Raw genomic sequence first — 21,268 nt, 5'->3', positions numbered from 1 at the left:
ATGCTGCATCTCTATCTGAGCAGCCTAGTCACTGAACTCAAGCTAGAGCACTGTATCCTGGGACCTGAAATCTCTGAAGGCTGTACCTCTGAAACAAAACACTGGGCTATCCTCAGGCTACACTGTAAACTCTGTGAACTGCATTTTGGTCATCCTTAATACTATTTTCACGGCTCTTTTTACGAGAGTTTCTTTATCATGTTCAAAGAAAAAAAATCACTCTCCTGAAAGTAAAGGAGTACTTGTGGCACCCGATGAAGTGAGCTGTAGCTCACGAAAGCTTATGCTCTAATAAATTTGTTAGTCTCTAAGGTGCCACAAGTACTCCTTTTCTTTTTGCGAATACAGACTAACACGGCTGCTACTCTGAAACCTCTCCTGAAAGTGTTTGATAGTTTCAGATTTTTATTTTTTAAACATATGTGTACCTCAAGGCCATAGAACCTCATTTGGAATCATTCAGGCCTTTCAGTTGAATCTGTTGTTTAGGGACAAGAAGCCATCATATGTCAGTATTTCAAGAATCTAAAACCCAGAAATTATTCTGTTGGCGGGCATACAGTCCTCCTAGGAAAAAGCTGAGGAACATTTTAGTCAGAGCACAGGAAGGTGTGTGGATAACTCTACTTTGAAATTAAATGACTTGATGCTTTTTAGTTTGTCTTTTCACCCTTCCAAAATACCCAAAGGCACTAGCCCATATTATAAACGAATGGGCTATGAAATCTTACTCTGAGAAATGAAGATGTTACTGAAGCTATGTCTGTACTGCAATTGAAGATGTTATTGTATCTTGGGTAGACATACCTATGTTAGTTTTGATCTACCTAGCACAGGCAAAAGTAGCAGTGAAGACGTGACAGTGTGGACTTCAGTGCAGGCTTGAAATACAAGAATGGACACAGGGTTCTGAAGCCCATGCCACTCAGTCTTCACTGTTATTTTAGCCATGCTAGATAGATTAAAGCTAGCATAAGGTATGCCTACCTGAGCTGCAATCACGCCTCTGATTGCAGTTCAATTGTGGTGTAGATACAGCCTGTGTTATATTGATGATAATACTTGGCACTTATACACTGTAGCTCTTTACAGGCATTGACTAATGACCCTCAAAACACCCATGATGTATTCCTGTTTCATTAATTATTCCTCTTTTATAGATAGGGAAACAGAATCATTGAGGACCTAATTCTCCACTTGCATAAATGGGCTCAACTTCCACTGATTACACTGAACTGAATTTGGTTAAGAACACACACATTACTCTTTTCTACACTGAGCTTTTTGCCAAAATCTCCCCGTTTCTCCCCCAGTGGTAGTAATTCTGTGTCAGAGCTAGGATTTCTAGGATTAAGACTCAGGAATTCCTTCCTCTGGGGACCCTGTCCAATCCATAATGGTTAGATACCGTAATATGGCGGGTGCTGTATAAAACCTACAATTGGTAGAGCACAAGATGCTGCACTTTTGGAAATTAAATGGCAAAACAGATTTTATTTCAAATTTTCTTTTAAAATACATATTTTTGGTGGAATTTTTCTATGCCCGGTTTTATCCCAGAGAGAATTGTTATGACTAAGAGTTTCCAACAGTCCAGTTGTCAGTCTTTTAAGTATAACGGCATAAATAACACCACTGTCCTAATACTACCTTTTTCCTCTTTTAAATTATTTATATATTTATTATATTTTACATGAGCTGTGGAACCTGGAGGCATTTTTGCAGTGTCAGGTCATTCTGAAGCACATTACATACAAAGAATCTACTCCATTACATTACAGGGCTGGCAAATGCAGTTGTATGTGGTATTGTTCATTAATATTGTATAATTACTGTATGTGAAATAGTTCTTTGGGCAGTGATGACATTTTTTCATAAAGACTTAAAGCTCCAAGGCAATGTTCTCTATTAAGGGGCTGTTTAACATATGAGGGTATATCAATATATAGTACCTTAATGCAATCGCAGAAAAATAGCGAAGGCTGCTTAGCCAAATGAAGCTATTAACATGTATAATGTATTTTCCACAAGATTTAAATGGTTTACTGAGTTTATAAAAATCACACTTCATATCTCAGCTCTGTCATTGCAATACCAATCTAGTGAATAGCGGTTGCAGCTATATCAGTTTCAGACAAATACTAATGTCCTATGTGGAGATGAATTGTTGGTTTTTCTCTGAAGCCTATAAAACACTTGTGCACTATTTGAAAATTGGTATAAAACCAGAATTTTCTCTAGCTCTAGGATAATATTAGCTATTCCTAGCATGCCTGAAGATTTTAGTTCAGTCATCGTGGAGCGATGGTTGAGGACAAAACGACAGTGCATTTTCTTTCCGATCTGTCAGTTGCCTTTAGCACTGTTGAACATGAGCAATGCCCTATGTACTATGTGGCACGTTAAACCTAAGCTATTTAACAGAGACCCCAGAACTATGCCCCCCACAAATCCTCTTACCTTCAATTATTCCTTCTACCCTCTGCAGTCCAGTCCATTATGTACTGTACTCCTGATACTGTATGTATAATTTTAATTATGACACCTAATTCAATTAATTTCATGTCAGCCTTGACATTTAAATGTTTAATGGGTTGCAGGCTCATGTATGGTAAGGCATAACTGCCCCACAGAAGTTGTCAGAGGGGAAAGCTGGTGGTTTGGGCACATGGGTGGGGATTTTGACACCCAAGAAGCAAGAACATACGTGAGTTGTTTTTGGTACCTAGGATACAGTTGTGACATCTGGTTCTGGGACGGGTTGCATCTCCTCCTTCACCTCTCCTTTTTGGACAGAGGCTTTAAATCTGTGGGGAAACTGGAGATTTGAATTCTTTGTCGCTCCACCTCAATGTCAGCTAATACATTCCACAATGATAAATGAGCAAATAAGTAAGCCTGATGCTTTTCCCTAATATTATTGGCAATAGCGCACAATGCTTACATTTAAAGTTTGTGTGCTTATTAACTGAGGGCTGACCTTTCTACTCAGATGATACCATGGCATCTGCACTCGGTAGAGGCACTAGAATTTACAGTCTCCTGGTTTAAAAAAAAGGGCCTGCTGATAGGGCATTTTCCATAAGGGGCCGGAGGGTGGGTGGTGAGTGAGGGTCTTTTGGCTCGAGAGGGCCCTGGTTTTTTAACATCCAGGGCATAATGCAAAGCACGTTTGTTCTCCTGGGCTTTTCTGGAAAGAGACGGGTAAAGGATTTAAGGATTGTGAGTTGTAGGTACTGGGGTTTTTGGGGGCAAGGGGGTGTTGTGATTGTAATGATCTACCACATTATGTTATGGCTTATTATGCCATTAAGTTGGTTGTGTCATATTCTATATTGTTATTTGGGATATACGGCTTGGTTGGCAGAGTTCTTCTATTTTGCATTGAGAATATTTACTCTTTGTTGCATTTTATCATTTGTACAGCACTAAAACTTTGGACAGGTGCTTTATTAAATCCAAATAAACCACAATCACAAGGTTGTTTCTGAGTCATTAAAGTAAGTGAACAGATTTTTCTGCACCACTGCTGCTTTTCTCAATTTTTTCTGTGACCTAAGTCACAATCTAACATTTATTGGGTGATGTGATGCAGTCAGAACTGTCAGGATAAGGTTTGTACAAAGCAGGCTAGGAAATCTAATCCTCTAAGAGAGCAATACATTCCCCTTCATGAGTTAGCCTTGCAGTGAGGAGCTGGTTAAAGGGCTTGTGCCCCTGAAAAACTATTGTAGGATGGTCCATCTCAGTGGTTAGCGCCATTGAAGACCCAACAACTAGAACTGTCTAATAATGCCTGTAGAATTCCCCCATATAAGGCAATAGAAGCTGAACCCATTACATATTGGTAATATAGTAATTTGTTATGATACCTTACACAGTTAAATAATATTTTAAATGTACTTCATTTCTAAAGATCTTTCAGGAGAAAGGTGCTAGCTTCATATATCATCACTGAATTGCAGCCTCCTCTTTGATGGAGGATGGTAGCCAACTTGCACATTGCATCTTACACAGTCTTGATTGTGGGGAAGGGAAATTTTACAATATACTAGAGCAAACCTCCACTCTTGTGGTCATGGGATCTTTAATGTCCAGGAGGAGCAGACAAGAACTTGGGGTCAGATTTTTTTTAAGTTATTTTGGTACCTAAAGATACAGATAGGTGCCTAGGTGCTTTTGAAAGTCCCAGTAAGCACCTTTCTACAGTTTTAAGTGCTTAAATACCTTAAAAATGTTTTTAAGGTTCCATCCAAAAGAGACCTGTGTAATAAGTGTCAGAGAACTCTACAGGAGGAGAATGACAGACTGACTTGACCCTGCAAGTATTTGGGGTTTGTGGTTTGAGTGAGTCTAGATATTGCAGAGGTCCTGCTTAGACTTCTAAGCAAATATTTAATTAGAGCAATAAGAAAATATATATATTGAAGGTTTTTAGAAATAACTGTCAATGTTTCAATATGTCCATCACTGCAAAAACTAGTAGTCATATCTTTAACTCTCAGTGGAGGCTGCTGCTATTCTGATATTTCCCAGCAGGAACTACAGGCTGGTGATGTAGCATACGATTTGGAGAATGCAAGCTCCTATTTTAACATTTGGGAAAGCAGGAGACTTTCAGAGTTCTTTGAAATTCTATAGCTGTTAAAAGTGATTGATTTAAAAGTATTTATATAACGTCTAAATGAGTCAGTTAAAAAAACTCCACAAAACTTATGTGGCAAATCATAATTCCTCCTGTTTGTTCATGAATTCCAAATTTCGTGATCTTTTCTTACTTTATATCATCAAACCATCAATGCAGCAGCTTCCTTTCTGGTTGTTAAATGCTAATATTTATAGACACTACTAATTTTCTTTAGTGATTTATTCTTCTTTGTAATTACATGTCATGACTGCAGTCTCTTCTATATCATTGTGCAATTTTCCTTAAAAAGATTGTATAAAGTGACGCAAATCCTGCTGGGCAGCCGATGCCGTCAAAATATCACCCGTTGAGAAGCCTCCATCAGGTAGCTCGTGTCAAGAAACCATGTTTGTCATGCAAGGTGATTAACATCAGAGTTTGGAAGTTCTACTTGTATCACTAGTTGATCAGCACTTATGCTAATGCATTGCAAGGGTGTGCCTAAATTTAAATGAAGGCCATCCATGCAGTCCTTTTCCAACTGTTTATTCAACAATACATTATTGGAGCCAGGTTCATTGCTTCTTGACAGAAGTGCTTGTTAACTCTGCATCTATGATGATGATGATGATAACAGAGTGACTGGAAAGTGCAGAGAAAAATAGTGTTTACAATTCAGACAGGCTTGCACAGGTTGCAAAACAGTACACAAAAAGGGAAATTGTAACCCACTAATTAGATGTTTGAAAACAATGATGCTTTTCATTGTATGGAAACAAATATATTTTCTCACACAGAAACAGGGTGTATACAATTGCAGAGAAAAGGGCTTACTTCATAAAATGCATGAACAATACTGGATTTGTTGAAAATATCATGTCACGCAATCGGGTGACAGAACAGGTCCAAAACGGCTTTGGATTAGGTGGTGGTGGATACCCCGTTACTGAGTGAAACTCTTTGAGAAGTGCTTCTGTGTGGTGATTTCAATCTTTCCCTCTGGAATATATGTACGTCTTAATTTCTTTTTTGTTACTTAACTCTGGAAAATGTTTGTATTTATTTATTTTGATTTATAGACATGCTGAAAAAGGACGCACATCTCTAGATGCCCTTGACATAACTCAAAATATCAGCGTAGTACTTTAAGATCACTCATCACAGTCCTCCACCCTGTTATTTCCCCATCTCTCCAATTACAATCCTGCCCCCCCCCCACCCCTTTTCTAATATCTGGTGGGAGGGAGAGAAAATGAGTCTATGGCAAGCACTGAAGTTCATCAACTTTGGACTATTTCAGACTATGGTGGAGCAAATTCCAAAGTTGTGAACCCGTCACAGAGAATACCCTGCTAGCTGTTCCTATTATTTATAGCTCTGCTGATTTCAACTGTAGCAGTGAGGCATGGAGACAGAAGTGATCTTTCAGGAACAGGTAGGTAGTTTTTTGATGCATATCCAGCGGCTCTGTAATAATTTATGAATACTGTATACTAACCTGGTTATTGGGATATGTATTGTATTAATATGTTGGTTTAGTTTAAATGTGGGCTGTAAGGAAAAACAAGCAGGAAGGGGAGAAGAATAGTTCAGGATAAGCCACCCCTCAGCAAGCATTTGAGGATTAATATGAGCTCTGTCACGTCTGGCTCAACTTCCTATTAACCCTACTGAACTGATTTTGTCCAAAAAGGCCATAGCTGAAGAACTGACAAGAACAAGGGACTCTAGCTGGACTAAAAGAGGCTCTCTCTATCTTGAGTGAGGAGGTAGTTGTTAAGGAGCTGGTCAGGGAAACCAGACTGACACAGGCATCCACAGGAGTGTCTGAGGAATCTAGGCCTAGAATCACAGGATGATAGTGTGTTAGGTAAGATAGATGTGCATGTAGACACTTGTTTTAAAATCCTTTTTCTGCTGAAGGAAAAAACCACAGGTGCCAAATCCAGTTGGACCTGCTGAGTAAGCAGAGTACACAGGGTTCTGTAGCCAAGAACCTAGTCTAAGTGTGGGAGAATCACAGGATTGCACTCTAGAGTAGATAAAGGCATGAGGCCCAAGACCTGAGAGGGTGCCCTCATAGAGACTAGGAAGGTGAAAAGCCTAGCTAGCCCTGTAACCAGCAGAGGTCTGTTTACTTTTCATTTAGAAAATGCAACCAATACAATCTTTATGTAATATTTAACATAAGATGACTTTTAAAAGACAAAAATATGAACAAAAGATTCCCTTTCCACCATCTCAGGATAAACTACACACCAAATTCCACCCAAAAGCAATGAACCCTGCATCCATACAGTCCATACTGTGTTGTAGGGGCAGATTTTCAAACATGTGAGGTATGCAAATACATATCTATTGTGTGCATGCGGTTTATTTGATGTACATGCAGACCAGATAACTGCACTCAAATTAAGCACGGAATTTCACTTTGCATATCTAATAGCCTTGAAAATTAGGATCACTGTATGGAGGTTGCCATACAAGGTACAAAAATAACTAACCTTTTAATAAACATACAGGTATATCACAAAGTATGCTTAATTACTATTATAATATATATATTGCCTTTCATCCCTAAGCTTCCTAAAGTGCTTTAGAAACAAAGGACCTGATCCTGTAGTACTTGCTCAGTAAAAACTCTTTACTAAAGTCAGTTAGATCCTAGGTTCTCTTATATCTACTTCATGCCAATGCTGGTATTCAGGCTTACTAATGCTGTGGTCTGAGCATGGTAGTTCAAGATGAAATTCTGATAATGCTCATGAGGGCAGACTAAATTAAAATGGTCCTTTCCTTCCACCACTCCAGCTTTTACAGTTGAATTCCATAGTGGTATGAACATGGCTCAGTATTTTTTCTATCCCTATATAAACACCCCTATTTTTAGCTCTCATGTTATAATGTCCTCATCTCATCATCCTGAAAGATCAGATTTATTGGATATCACAATTTAAACCTCCACTCCCTTCCTCTACAAATTTAGCTAAGAATCACAAACCCTTTAAATTAGGCAGTGCATGCATGGTGACTTCCATTTGCATTGATACAAGAACATCTGATCTGACTTCTTTATTTTGTTTATGGGTTTATAGGTTTATGGGGCAAGGGACGAGGGAGAACACTTGCAGATGAAAGATTCCAGCTGACTTTTGAAGTCATCCCGAATAGGCAGCATTCAGCTGTCCAAATGACTTTGCTATATGTTCTCAGTGACCTCCATGGGTAGAGCTAGTGCCAGAAGGACCAACACCATGGTGGACTGAAGGGGAGAGGACTGAGCATGCCACAATGGGTTGCCATCTTTAATGAGAGCAAAATATGGCTTTGGGGCCTCATTTTATATTGAAACTCTTTCCCTATTTTCATTTTAGTTTATTTGTAACTCATTTGCTTTCAGTGGGAGTAGTTGTGAATATTTTAAACCCTTCATCCTTAAATGTAATGTTTTTGTTGGCTTTTTGATTATGATGGGTCTGTGCAATCCTAGTACCCACAATCAAATTTATTGTACCTTCATTTGTTTATATTCATGTTTATATCTTTCACTAGCAACTTTTGCCTCAGGGAGAAAACTCTAGTGCCAAAACACCACAAATTCTTGGATAAATTTTCAAAAATACGCAAGTGACTCAGCAGCCTCAGTCCCAGGCTCATAAGTGGCTAAGTCAATTTTGAAAATGGGACTTAGACTCCTAAGCCAATTTAGCCAACTTTGAAAATTTGACACCTTGTCTTCGTATCCTATTTCTGCCATATAGAAACTAAAATGTTGAGATCAGATCTGATGGTATTTTGTCTAAATATATAACTCCTTGAAGCATTAAAGGCAGTGAGAAAAATACAAATATAAACTCTAATATCTACAGCCGGGTTTGTTTCCTGTGGAACCTGCATGTTCAGTCTTGTAAATTATTTCCTTTACCTTGTTTAAAACACATGTATTCTTCTGTAATGGTACAACCCCCCACACCTTCAAATAGTGATATTACAATGTTTGGGATGCTTAGATATTGCAGTTATGGGGCAGATGGAGTCTAGAATATACTTTAGTATTTATTTTATGGGTTCTTTGTGCCTTGTTCTTCCTCTTGTTTTATTCCATTCTTATTCACTTCTCATCATGTCTGTGCCCTGCAGTCCACCCTTGGGATGATGTATTTATTATAGGGAGGTGGAGTTGCCATGGGCCTCAGTTCACCTACAGCGAAGTAGGTTTTGTCATGTACATCAGTCCACAGGGTGATAGGATAGTGCAGCGAGGGAGGGAGTGCTATACTGCTCAGCCCTTGGGGTGACAAGGTTTGCAAAAGGCTTCTGTCCTCAGGGCAATGGGGGGAGGGAGGTGGGGTTTGTAATGGGCCTGAGCCTTGAGGGTGTGGGTGATACAACGAGGTGGGGTTTGCAGTGAGCTGAAACCCTCAGGGCATTACTGGGAGGTGAGGTTTGCAGTGGCCAGAGCCCTTGGGGCACGTGGTGAGACGGGGTTGGCAGCGGGTGTTACTTGCTGCCCAGGTTTTCCCCAAGCAGTCCTCTGTCTGACTGGTTTCAGGCCTTTTGCCCCTTCCCCTCCCCCATTTATCAACGGAGTTTTGCCCAGGAATGTGCCCCCTTCTCGTTCTGATCCATACAGGACACCAGAGAACCAGCGGTTACAGAGCGCTGCCATATTCAAAGATGGCTGCTCAAGGAGTACCTGCTTTCTTCAGTCCAAGATGGCCGTCCTGCTGGCAGCTAGCAGATGCGTGCCCTAATCCAAGATGGCCACCAAGCAGGGACGAATGCCCACCACAAAGCCGACGGTGGGAGTGGCACCTTCGTGCCCCTACCAAAAATGGCGGCCGCCCTCCTTGCCTCTCGTGACGTCGCCAGGAAGAGGCTTGTAAAGCAGGCGGGGGCGCGGCCTCCGCCTGAGGAGACGCGAGGGAGGCGGGGCAGGAGGTGTGTCCGCCTCCTCCCCCCCCCCCCAAAACCGGAAGTGCCGCGCTGCCTCCTTCCAGCTGGTTGTCATTTCGCTCAGCGGCTCTGTCCTGGGGAGACGGGACTCGGCAGCGGCCGGGAGGGGAGGGAGGCACCGGCTGCGGCAGCGAGCAGGAGGCGGCCGGGGACAAGAGATTCCGTAATATCCAGACTCGCCGATTACTGAAACGCCTCCCGACTCCTCGGAGCCGCTCTCGCGCCCCCCTCCTCCTGCTCCTCCTCCTCCCCCCCCCCGCGATAATCGATTGTTTTACATGAAGGGTAAGGGCAATCGCCTGCCGCTGCGAGGACGCGAAGCGAGGAGAGGACGCTTCGGAGCCGCCGCCGCAGGACCCCACCCCCCTGGCGATTCCAGCGGTCTCCCTCCCCTGCAGTACTAATCGATCGTGACCCTGTCCCGTAATCTGCGGGCGATTTGGGAGAGCCGCTTAAACACCTTCCATGGGGGAGAGAGGAGCCCGGCCCCTCGCCGCCTGCGCCATCCCCTCCCCGCTGGAGGCGGCTGCTCTCCTGAGGTAAAATCCCTCCTGCCTTCCCAGACGCCAGGACTTGTGAGAGGGGGGCGGCGAGGGAGTACCCCATAGAGAACAGGGGCCTGGCGAGCTTAGCCTCCCTCCACCAGCCTCTTGTCCCTTGCCGCATGCCGAGTCCCTGAGGTAAAATCCACCCTCCCTTGCAGACAAGGGCTCCCGCAGCTGAAGGAAGCCTACCTAGCTCAGTAAAAGGAGGCGAGCCCGGTACCGAAACCACCCTTCCAGAAGCAGCAGCAAGACACCTCCCTCACCCTCCTCCTGCACAAGTCATTGCCTGCTCTACCCCCTCCCCGAATGCTGAATGCAGATTTCTAAGATGAAACTCTTCTTCGGACAGCCAGGACGCATCTGAAGGACACACAAATATCTGATCATAAATAGGAGGCCAGCCTGGCAAGCTCAGAAACCCAACCCAACAGGAGCAGCATCAAGAATCCACCCTTCTTCTGCATAGCTCACTCCCTTCTCATCTCCAGAATACTGACTTTCTGAGATAAAAATCTTATCCCTTCAATAAGCCAAGACTTCTCTAAAGGACACATACAAAATAGTATTTATTATACACAATAAAGGCTTACCGAGCAGCAGCAGGGAAAAAAGCTTCCTGCACAATTCACTCCCCCACTGAATGCTAAAATCCTGAGGTAAAATCTTCCCATATCCACAGCAAGGACTCTTTTGAACAGGAAACAAATATATATTAGATTATATAGAATTTTATTAAATTATTCCAGACTTAAATTTCTTTTTTTTTTTTTTTTTCTTTTTGCAGCCAAGAGGTGGAGGGACCAGACGTCATTGTTTCTCTTTTCCTCTTAACTCATTTATGGCCGAGTCAAGGCTGCTGAGGAGGAAAAAACAGGATAGTTAAAATCTCTTTATATCTGTCCCCAGAAGATTTTTCTCCTATTGATGTGCATTTCCTTTAGGAAAAGGAAACCTCTTATTTTGCTAACCAAAGATTTATTTTTCTTTTCCTTCTAACCAGAGAAAGGAAACAAACATAAATTGACACTTGTTAAATATTTAAAGAGATTTATCTTTGAAAGAACCAGAACTTATATCCAAATCAGAAATATCTAAGGAGTGTGTGGAGGAAGAAACTGGAATATCTAGATTAAAACAAGATATTTGCTAGTTCCTCTTTGGTGGAGGAGGAGGAGAGAAACACTAAACATCATTGTTGTTTTTTTACAGGAGAAAATCAAATCCTAAATATAATAAATGGGGGATTACGGGTTTGGAGTGTTAGTGCAAAACAACACTGGGAATAAGTCAGCTTTTCCAGTGAGATTTCATCCACATCTGCAGCCTCCACACCATCATCAAAATGCAGCCCCCAGCCCTGCTGCTTTTATAAATAATAACACAGCTGCCAATGGCAGTAGTGCTGGGTCAGCTTGGCTCTTTCCTGCTCCAGCTGCCCATAACATTCAGGATGAGATTCTGGGGTCAGAAAAATCTAAAACTCAGCAACAGGAAAAGCAAGAGTCTCTAGAAAAACAGCAGCTTTCCCCTAGTCAAAGTCAGGAAGCAGGCATGCTGCCTGAACCTGAGAAAGCTAAATCTGAGGAAAATCAGGGAGACAGTTCTTCAGAGAATGGCAATGGGAAAGAGAAAATAAGAATAGAATCACCAGTGTTAACAGGATTTGATTATCAAGAGGCTTCAGGGCTAGGTACTTCAACTCAGCCCTTAACATCCACTGCATCTTCTCTGACTGGTTTTAGTAACTGGTCAGCAGCTATAGCTCCGTCGTCTTCTACAATAATCAATGAAGATGCCAGTTTTTTTCACCAGGGAGGGGTCCCTGCTGCCTCAGCTAATAATGGTGCTCTGCTATTTCAGAATTTTCCACATCATGTCAGCCCTGGCTTTGGAGGTAGCTTTTCCCCTCAGATTGGACCCCTCTCTCAACACCACCCTCATCACCCCCATTTTCAGCATCATCACAATCAGCATCAGCAACAGAGAAGATCGCCTGCAAGCCCTCATCCACCTCCATTTACACACAGAAATGCTGCTTTTAATCAACTGCCTCATTTGGCTAATAATCTTAACAAACCACCTTCTCCATGGAGCAGCTACCAAAGCCCATCACCTACACCATCTTCTTCATGGAGCCCCGGTGGCGGTGGATATGGTGGGTGGGGAGGGTCCCAAGGGCGAGACCACCGCAGGGGACTGAATGGAGGGATAACACCCCTGAATTCCATCTCACCCCTGAAGAAGAATTTTGCAAGTAATCATATCCAGTTGCAGAAGTATGGTAGGCCTAGCTCGGCCTTTGCTCCGAAATCTTGGATGGAAGATAGTTTGAACAGAGCCGACAACATATTTCCTTTTCAGGTGAGAGTCTACTCTGCTCATATAAATAGAAAAAATGATTTAACTTTTATAGAAACAATAAGGTTGGGTTTTTTTTTGCACAATATACTTCAATCATCAGACTTGCATGCTTGAAAATTAATTTAAATTGAAATAAAGTGAACATGGCTAACTTGTAATTCACCCTGTGACATTTCAGTCTTCATGATCTCTGAGCTGTGAATCATGTATTTTTTTTCAATAGTGCTTGTCAGATAAATATCTATTTATAGCCCAGTGGGACATCTATTAAAGTTCAGTTCCATCATGGTAATTAACATTACACGCAGTAAGCAATAACAGTTGGTGAACAAATGTTTCTGCTTTTTAAAAATGTAACACAAAAAGGAGTGAAGAAATGAAATATTGCTTGACTTTAACACTTAAAGATTTTAACTATTTGGAAATGATATTGCACTATATGTTGAGAACAAGCATTCAGTAATACTTAAATCTGTCTGCTGCCTTATGTTGCAAAGTAGTTCATGGATTTGCATTGTGACATGACTTGGATATTTTTGTAGATTTTTTTTTTTTTTTCCTGTACAATGAAATTACTAATCTGATTTTTTTTTTTTTTTTTTTTTGCAGTGAACTGCATAACATTTTTTTTCACCAGCAATGGTAACAAATATTGGTTATACAATATTAAATCTTTACTAAAATAGATCTGGACTAGTCAGTTGTTGGCCTGCACTGTGCTACACCTTATACTGTCAGGAGGCAGGTCGTCTGACACTTCAAATTCATGAGAAACGTATCTAGTTTGTTGAGGTTAAAATTAGCTATCTGATGTTGATCCAGATATACAATCAACATTTGGACGGTAATAGTTGTCTCTCTATCTGACCACTAGTTACAGACCTAGGTTGGTAGCTTTCATATGTTTAAAAAAGACCTCATAAGGTGGATCCAAAACACAAGATTCTTTAATGTCTAGTGGCTTGTTTTTCAGGATCTTCAAACAAGGGCAAAAGTAAAGATTGCAAAAGGATTGCAGTATTTCTAACCATGGTGTAAGAAGCAGGGTGACCTACTATTAAGTAATTTGGGGATGGAAGATCAGTAGATTAGAAGAACCTCAGAACATTTGTCATGGTAACTACAACCCCAAAGAGATCTAAATATATTTTATAATGACCTTGTAGAATCAGAGGGAGGACCAATTCATTTCCCCTTGGTAAATTATTCAGTTTGTTTGGTTTACAGGGCCTATGCAGCCTTCTGAAAACAGCAGCAGCTGCTGGCAATACCTTTCATTAAGGATTTCTTTTTACTGCAGAACCTCTAGTAGTTTAAACATCAGGTAGAGTCTGCATAACCTTGGAATGCATAACAATAATAGATCTTAATTTTAAGAGTTGGAAATAATATAAAGAACTGGTGTCCAGTATACCAAATTCATATGCTCAGACCATTAGCAAAGGGACACAGCTGGAGTTGGTCTTTTTTCAGCCTCACTGCAGTAAGACTTGGCTTGCTGTTTAATTCATTCTGTACCCTGACACGTAGCTGATGTACAGACTGACAGAATGAGATCAAGTGTGTCCTTGGTGCTGCATTTAAGACCCAAATGTATATGTACTGATAGAAATGTGCTCCTTTTGGTATCAAGGAAATTAACAAAGCCAAGTGATTCCTGAGTGTGGCTTTTGTATTATGTTCTAAATCTCAAAATGTGTCATTTTATCATGGCTAAATATAATTTCTACATAGCATACTGGTGTCTGTTTACATAAACAGTAAGATGAAGGTATACATGTCAAGACCATGTCTGACACTTCTTCATGCCAGGAAAAGGAAAGTGTTGGAGTGAAATGCTTTCCAGTCTGTTACTATCACTTATGTTCTGTGATGAACAAGAAAAGGACAGGGCAGCAAAACAGGACTCCAGCACTGCAGATCCAGAAAAGATGTTGATGATTTTCCAGACCATTTTGGGTAACTGCTTTTTATAACTTTTGTGGTGTGAAATCCTTAATACCTTTGTGATCATTTTAAAAAGTGACTTCAGTTCTGAGAACACTGGGGGGGAAAATTATATAAAATGTGGCCATAGGTTTTTGTTATGCTGGATGTAGGGTTCAGATTGTATTCTTGATTCAAATCAGACATGAGGATTTTTGCTTATGATGGAATATGTGCAAGTAGTTGCACATATATGAAGTGTCCTTTTGGAGGCAATCATGTTTTGTCTGAGACTTTCATTACTGGAATCTTCTTAGATCCATATTTAGCATCCAAAAGCTACCTTTGCTGCTGAAACAGAATGGGGGTATTTGATTAACTGTCTGTTCCTGGTTCCCCCTTGACTTTAACATTTATTTTCTTATTTAAATCTGTTCATGAGTGTTGCCCTCATATTATGATGATTAGTTTATTTAGAATGCAAGAGTATGGAAGAATATGATTTATTTATTTATTTATTTATTTATTTATTTAAGGAAAGGTATCTTTACTCAAAAGCTTAGTGAAATACAAAAGTACATATTGGAGCGTATCTTGTGGCAGAGATTCTATAGCAGCCATATCTAAATGCTCATTTTTTATTGACAAGTGGTGCATATGTCTGTGTAAATAACTTAAGTGAACAAATGTTGATTTTAATTGTTTCTGCCTCATGACTCTTAGTGATTGGCCATGAGACAAAAATTCCTATTTTTTGTAGATAAAATTAGGGATCATGTTCTGTGTTGATTCACTTGATATTTTTGTACCAGTGAAGGTAGCTCATTCAGTATTGTGGTGGCCATGTACAAATTGGTCTGGTGTTTGTGATGCTTAGTAGTTCTACAGTACTGTTTGTTTGAGGGTCTCAAAGTCTCAAAGCACAACTGGGGAGTAGACAAGGTCCTCTTCTTACAGTTGGGGAATCCAAGCCACAGGAGGTGGAGTGACTTGCCCAAAATCAGCTGGCAGAGCAGTAAACAAAATCTAGATTTTTTTTACTCCTCATCTTGTGCTTTTACAACCATACAAAGCTTCCTCTCAATTAAAGCAGTTAAATCTGTTTAAAAAATTAACTAATTCCTTATTTTTTTAGCTTTTCAGAATTACACACTTACAAAAGATCAGTTTCAAAAGAGCAAAGCCACATTTTGTCATCCTTCTTTGACCTTTCATTTGAAAAGTTGCTAGTTTTCAAAAGAATAAACTGTGCTCTTGAAAAGGGAAATGGTAGGTTCTTAGTTATAGTAGCCTTCCATAGACATCTGACCAAATGAGTGAGTGGACCTACCTTTAACATGAGGGATTTTAAAAAAACAGTTGCTCCCCCGTTTTTCTCCCAGCGACACTGAAAGTTTAGCAGCTCAATGGGATGGTGAATAGTCAGTAATTGAGCTGCACTGCAGCATTGTTCTCCGGATTGTATAGACTTTCCTCTTGCTACATACTTGCACTTTTTAAAAGACTGGAATACCCTGCTTATTATTCAATATATAAATCTTGCTTTGATAGGCATTTCCAGGTTTCAACCTCTCATCTTCAAATGTGTGAGGATGTTTGCAGAATCAATCCTTGAAGGCACTAACAAGTTGACCAATAGTGCTCAGCTTTCTGTGAACAGTAAGCAAATTTCTGCATAGCTTCTTAGACTAGGACATGAAAATTAAAAATTCAAATTGCCAATTTCATACAATTTTACATTTGTGGGCAGTTCACTGAATTCACTTGCTCAAAATGTTTTTTTTTTTTTTTTCTCCCCAGAGAGAGGAGACATTTAACCCCATCTCAGTCTATGGAGGTTCTGTGCTAAGGGGGCTTTCTCTTCCCCAAGGTAGATGTGGAATGTTTGTGAAAACACACTGCAGTAGCCATGTGTGTAAAATTAAAACTCCCTTCTGTAATCTGTTTGTACACAAAAATCCTGACTATATTGATTAGTGTATTAAAACAATCCCATTCATAAAGCATTTTAAAACTAAAAATATTCTCCATTACATGCATTTGCCAACCTTTCATCATAAGGAATCTTGCTAATGTTCTTTTCTTTGCTCACTTCAGGATTTTGATTTATATTTTCTTATTGTTCTGAAGGAGCCTCTCAAGAGACTGAGAACTGGCTGCATAAAATGATGAGGCAACCTGTTATCATTTTAGATTAAAATACATATATTTGGGTTTTTTAAATACCTGCTCACCCATTTTCTATAACTATATCCACTGCATAGTAACTAGTGTTTTGTATGCCATCCCCCTACTGATTTAGCTATTGGTCTGTGGAATTAAAAGCCCTCTAATGTGGTATGACATACACAATTTAAGTACTGTGGAAGTTAACACCGTTCTTGTTTTATAAACTTACTACTGACATTTGTACTTGGGCTTCAGCCCTCCTGCATATTTTTGACCTCAGGGATTTTTTAAAAAGAGGGACTTTGTTAAGAAGCTATTTGAATTATGTTTCCTAAGATTAAAAGAAGGAATCTTATTATTCATTTTGCTTTGAAAATGAATTGCATACACAGCAGGGCAGCATAGAGCAAAGAACATCGAGTAGCGTACAGTAGTAGATGCATGAAGAGGTTTATGTGCAGCAGAAGTGGACTCAGGCATGTTATTTGAAATTTATATACAGGACAGTGACTCTTCTTAATATTTAAAACTTTTTCAGTTTGACAGAGCATAAGAACTTTTGTGGGAGTGAGCACTTTTGATTCACTTGAGTTTTCCAGCTTTCATTTTACTCTTCCTGGTGAAGCTATGAAAAATGATTAGGGCAGCATACAGCAACATCCGTTCAGGAAAAACCTGTTTATTCAGTGCCTTGTTAATTCAGCGGTTACTGGATTGGGAGTTGGAAGACACCACTTATGGGGAGGGTTGGGTGGGGTGTATATAGCAGCTGAGTTAAGCTTCATCGTTCTACTTCAGAATGAAATAAAAATATGGAATTTATGTCCAGTGCCTAAGGCTACCAAGACACTTGACTAAGTGTTAGGGACTCCTGAATGTAGAGTTATTAGAAACTATAAAGACAGACATGAAGAAATAAACAGGATTTGGTTTATAATAGTAAATATTTACTTTATAGCTATGACACCAGTTTTTTAAATTATGGAAACTAGGACAAGTTTTCAGAAAGCTTCAAACCTCCAAAGCACATACAGTGAATAGGAATTAGAGGTGATCTTTCTACAACTATAGTATGCAGCAATTCTGCAAAGGAAAGTTTTCCAAGGAACTAAATAATATATATTGAATAGAATTGATAGTCTCCAATTTAAAAAAAAAAAAAAAGAGTACTTGTGGCACCTTAGAGACTGACAAATTTATTTGAGCATAAGCTTTCGTGAGCTACAGTTCACTTCATCAGATGAGCTGTAGCTCAGGAAAGCTTATGCTCAAATAAATTTGATAGTGTTTAAGGTGCCACAAGTACTCCTTTTCTTTTTGTGAATACAGACTAGCATGGCTGCTACTCTGAAACCTCCAATTTTAAAATATGATATACGCAATTATGCTTGCCCCATAAATACTGCTTAATCATCTTCAATAAATTGCTTAAATCAACAGTTTACTTTGCATCATTATAGATGCCTGACTCTTCAAAGAATTCACATTTTGTAATATTAGGCACAGCCTTTGCTACAAGCAAATTGTCACACCCAGCCAGGCTTTGATTTTATACTGTTTGGCTTTCATAGCATTGGCAGACTATGGTTTTGATTGCCTCATCTTGGGAAGCATTGAATAGAAACTCTCAGTTTCTGGAGTCTTAATTGGTCAGGCGATACTGATGGCATGGGTACAGATTAAATGTAGTTAGGCCTGTACTTCAGTGGTTGAATCCAGATCCACTCTCTGTGAAGCTCAGGAGAATTTAGATCTAAGGTTTTGATACAGGTTCATGCTGAACATTCTCTTCCGTGGCATCAAGTTTTCATGTTCAACTTCCAGTGCATATAGTATCACAATATGTATAATGCATAATTTATCCTAAGTGTTTTTATTCTGGAATGGGTCCCTTTGGACTTCAAGGAGGGAAGAAGATGGATCTTATGGAATCTGAATTGTGTGGTTTCCTACTTACAAACATCTCCATTTTAAACGTTGTCCTTACATAGTATCTGTCAACCACAGATCCCAAAGTATTTAAAATATTCTTTACAGATCGATGTGGGGAGAACACGGGGCACAGAGGTTAAGTGACTTGTGCAAATTCACATGAGTCAGTGGCAGAGTTGAGACTAGAATCCGGGAATTCATCTCTCAGTCCTTAACCACTAGATCACATTATCATGGCTATTGTATGTATTTTGAAATTATTTCTAGGCAGCATGAAGGAAACAGACAAGCAATTCCATTTCCTTTTTAGAGTGATTTGGCCAGACCTTTTCATAAAGTTCACTGTATAAAATATCAGCTCTATATTAATTGGGTGTGAGCTGCTAAATATTACCTTTATATAGTTAGTCCTCTAAGAAAGGCTGTTTTTATATAAATTCCACTATTTCTTACAGCATGTAAATGTTGTTAATATCTTAAAAGCAGCCTCTTGTATTGGGGCTATAATTTGATTCTCATTAGGATCTTGTTTCTCCAAGTCCTTTTTTGCTAACGGTAAATGTGCTTGCCCTTTGAGCCCTCTTACAAAGCAAAAGTTCAGATACCTTAATACAAACTCTTGAAGTGCAAAGTTCTTCTTGTGATCAACTTAGGTAAGCAATATCAGCCGCCAGAAAACTTATTTTGTTATAGCTATATAGACATTTTACTTTCTTTTGGGTGATCGTTATCCCTATATCCCTTCTTTCTCATTCATATATTTATTACACACAGATCACTGGTATGACTCCTTTGGGGCCACTGTCACTCAGTGAATTGGGCCATTTAGAAAACACCACGCTGTGGGATGAATCCCCCCCCCCCCCACTTATGCTTGAAAGAAGGACTGCACTCATTTTTGCTGAGTACGGCATAGTGAAAATTCATACGCTTCACAAAGACCAACTTTTCCCCATATTTGTTTACTGAGTTAAAAATCAGAGCTTAATATTTACATGTTAGAGCAGTGATGTTGAAGCAGTATTAAATGTGTAGTCACATGTCTCTTTGGCAAGATAGCCACCAATGCTAGTCTCAAATGTTAATTTTTATCATTTTCAGATAAAGTACTTCTTTGTTTGCTGACCACCATGTAAACTTTTAGAACACTGCACTGAGCAAAACAGGTGCAGTTTCTTTTCTTTTTAAATAATTCGGGATCAAATATCTTACATGAATAGAAATGAAATTACATGAAATTCTACTAAAAAGAAAAGTATGTTCATGGTGCTTGTCTCTCTTCAGGCCATTGTACTATTATGATACTTAACTTGTCAAATTGTTAATGGACCTCTCTGCACAGTGAACCAAATTTGCTGATTTAAACACTACAAGCTCACTGAAATTGATGAGGTTTCAGGGTAGTCAGTGCAGATTTAGGTCTGTGTTCAGGAATCTGGGAGCCCTGTGGTATCTGTTCTTTTCAGAATAGGCACCATCTATAATTGATTGAATAAACAAAGTACTGGGATTCATCCAGCAGTTCCAAAAAGTAAGTAAGTAAATAAAATATTTGCTCTATCCACTTCAGGGATAGATCTGGTTTTATGCCTTGTTGCTGCCATCTGGATTCAAGGTGCTATGGGTATTTCTAGGCTAGTCTATCCTACCCAGTGTAAATAGTACATAATACAGGGTGGACAAAATGCTCATAATTATGCAAAATGGTGAATGACATGCTGAGTTTTGAATGTCTTACAAGTGATTTGATAAGCCGTGCTGAAAGGGAATTGCAATTAAATAGCACTCAAGAAACATGGGTTGCTGTTGTGAGTGTCATGGTATAAATAGGGACATAGTCTGCTGAAATTCTGCAATTGGAAAATAGCATCAGATTTCATGAAATAAAGTATGTGTACTAGGCTTGCCACCATAGTAACTGAACAACTTAGAAAGATTAGGATAACTAGAGTAGACTGTTGGTCTAGCTTCTACTCTTTCACTAATAAAGTGATGCTTTGTGGAAGGGACATGATGCTAAGATACATTTTAACTTGGTTTGTGGCCTTTTAACAAATGCCCTCAATACGCAGGGACCCTGAGGAGCAACTTTTTTCAAATGTCCCAGTAGCAAGACTTGTTTTCCCAGGATTGAGGCTGAGGCAACTCAGCGCCTCAAGCTGACTAGGCCATTAGGCATTCCCTCAGGCCTGTGAAGAAACTTGCTTATCAGTTGTATATTGAGAATGCTCTAGAATTGTTTAGAAACCTCATCAAGACATATGACTGAATGTGGCAGATAGGGGCCTCTTGGTATTCAGCATTTTGTATCACCTGGACTCTTCCATCATCTTGGTATGACTGGAAGCACGAGAGGGTGGAGAGGATGAGGCTCTGAATGTTTTTAGAATGGTCTGCACCCTTCCATTGTGAATGATCCATTAATAGTGGCTACCAATGGGAACACAGCCACATTACCAAATAAAGTTATCAAGATGAGCATGGTTTAGAACTGCAGGTGGGGAACCTTGGGAAGCTGAGCTTATAAAACATGGATATCCTCATTAGAAATTCATATATCATAAAGGGGGAAAATAAATGGGGCATGTAATTAAAAATGGAACAAGTAGAAAGTGAGTGGGCTTAGGGAAAACTTCCATTAAGAATCTAGTTGTCCCTTTGAGGGAATTTCCAGTTTAGTCCATCTTTCTTCTCCCTTATATATGTTTAAATACTGCCTCTAATATGAATGCCAAACAATGCCTCCTCCACC

General features: G+C 39.7%; 2 protein-coding genes across 2 annotated transcripts in view; one reads left to right on the top strand and one right to left on the bottom strand.

The window, feature by feature from the left end:
* Positions 1-4,849: 4,849 nt before the first annotated feature.
* LOC122455512 lies at positions 4,850-10,799 on the bottom strand. The gene is made up of 3 exons (XM_043490772.1): positions 10,719-10,799; positions 9,324-10,011; positions 4,850-5,269 (listed from the first exon to the last, which is right to left on the bottom strand). Exons 1-3 carry the CDS (start codon positions 10,797-10,799, stop codon positions 5,241-5,243), a joined length of 798 nt encoding a protein of 265 aa, XP_043346707.1. The 3' UTR covers positions 4,850-5,240.
* The window catches only part of CPEB4 (cytoplasmic polyadenylation element binding protein 4), a 65,715-nt gene continuing 54,056 nt past the window's right edge, over positions 9,610-21,268 (top strand). Inside the window, 1 exon segment of the mRNA XM_038412791.2 lies at positions 9,610-12,489. Coding sequence (XP_038268719.1) covers positions 11,365-12,489 — 1,125 coding nt within the window. The 5' untranslated portion in view covers positions 9,610-11,364.

The sequence above is a fragment of the Dermochelys coriacea genome, chromosome 8 (genome assembly GCF_009764565.3).
Source record: "Dermochelys coriacea isolate rDerCor1 chromosome 8, rDerCor1.pri.v4, whole genome shotgun sequence".
Lineage (NCBI taxonomy): Eukaryota > Metazoa > Chordata > Testudines > Dermochelyidae > Dermochelys > Dermochelys coriacea.
The sequence above is the reverse complement of the archived record's forward strand: the minus strand, read 5'-3'. Positions and strand labels throughout refer to the sequence as shown.

Excerpts from the sequence above, each read along its gene's own strand:
- LOC122455512 (XM_043490772.1), bottom strand. The coding sequence starts at position 10,799 with ATGGGAAGATTTTACCTCAGGATTTTAGCATTCAGTGGGGGAGTGAAT. Across the intron at positions 10,012-10,718 it reads TTTTTCCCTGCTGCTGCTCG|ATTACGGGACAGGGTCACGA; the intron begins GTAAGCCTTTAT and ends AATCGCCCGCAG. Across the intron at positions 5,270-9,323 it reads TCTTGGACTGAAGAAAGCAG|TCACTCTGTTATCATCATCA; the intron begins GTACTCCTTGAG and ends TGCACTTTCCAG.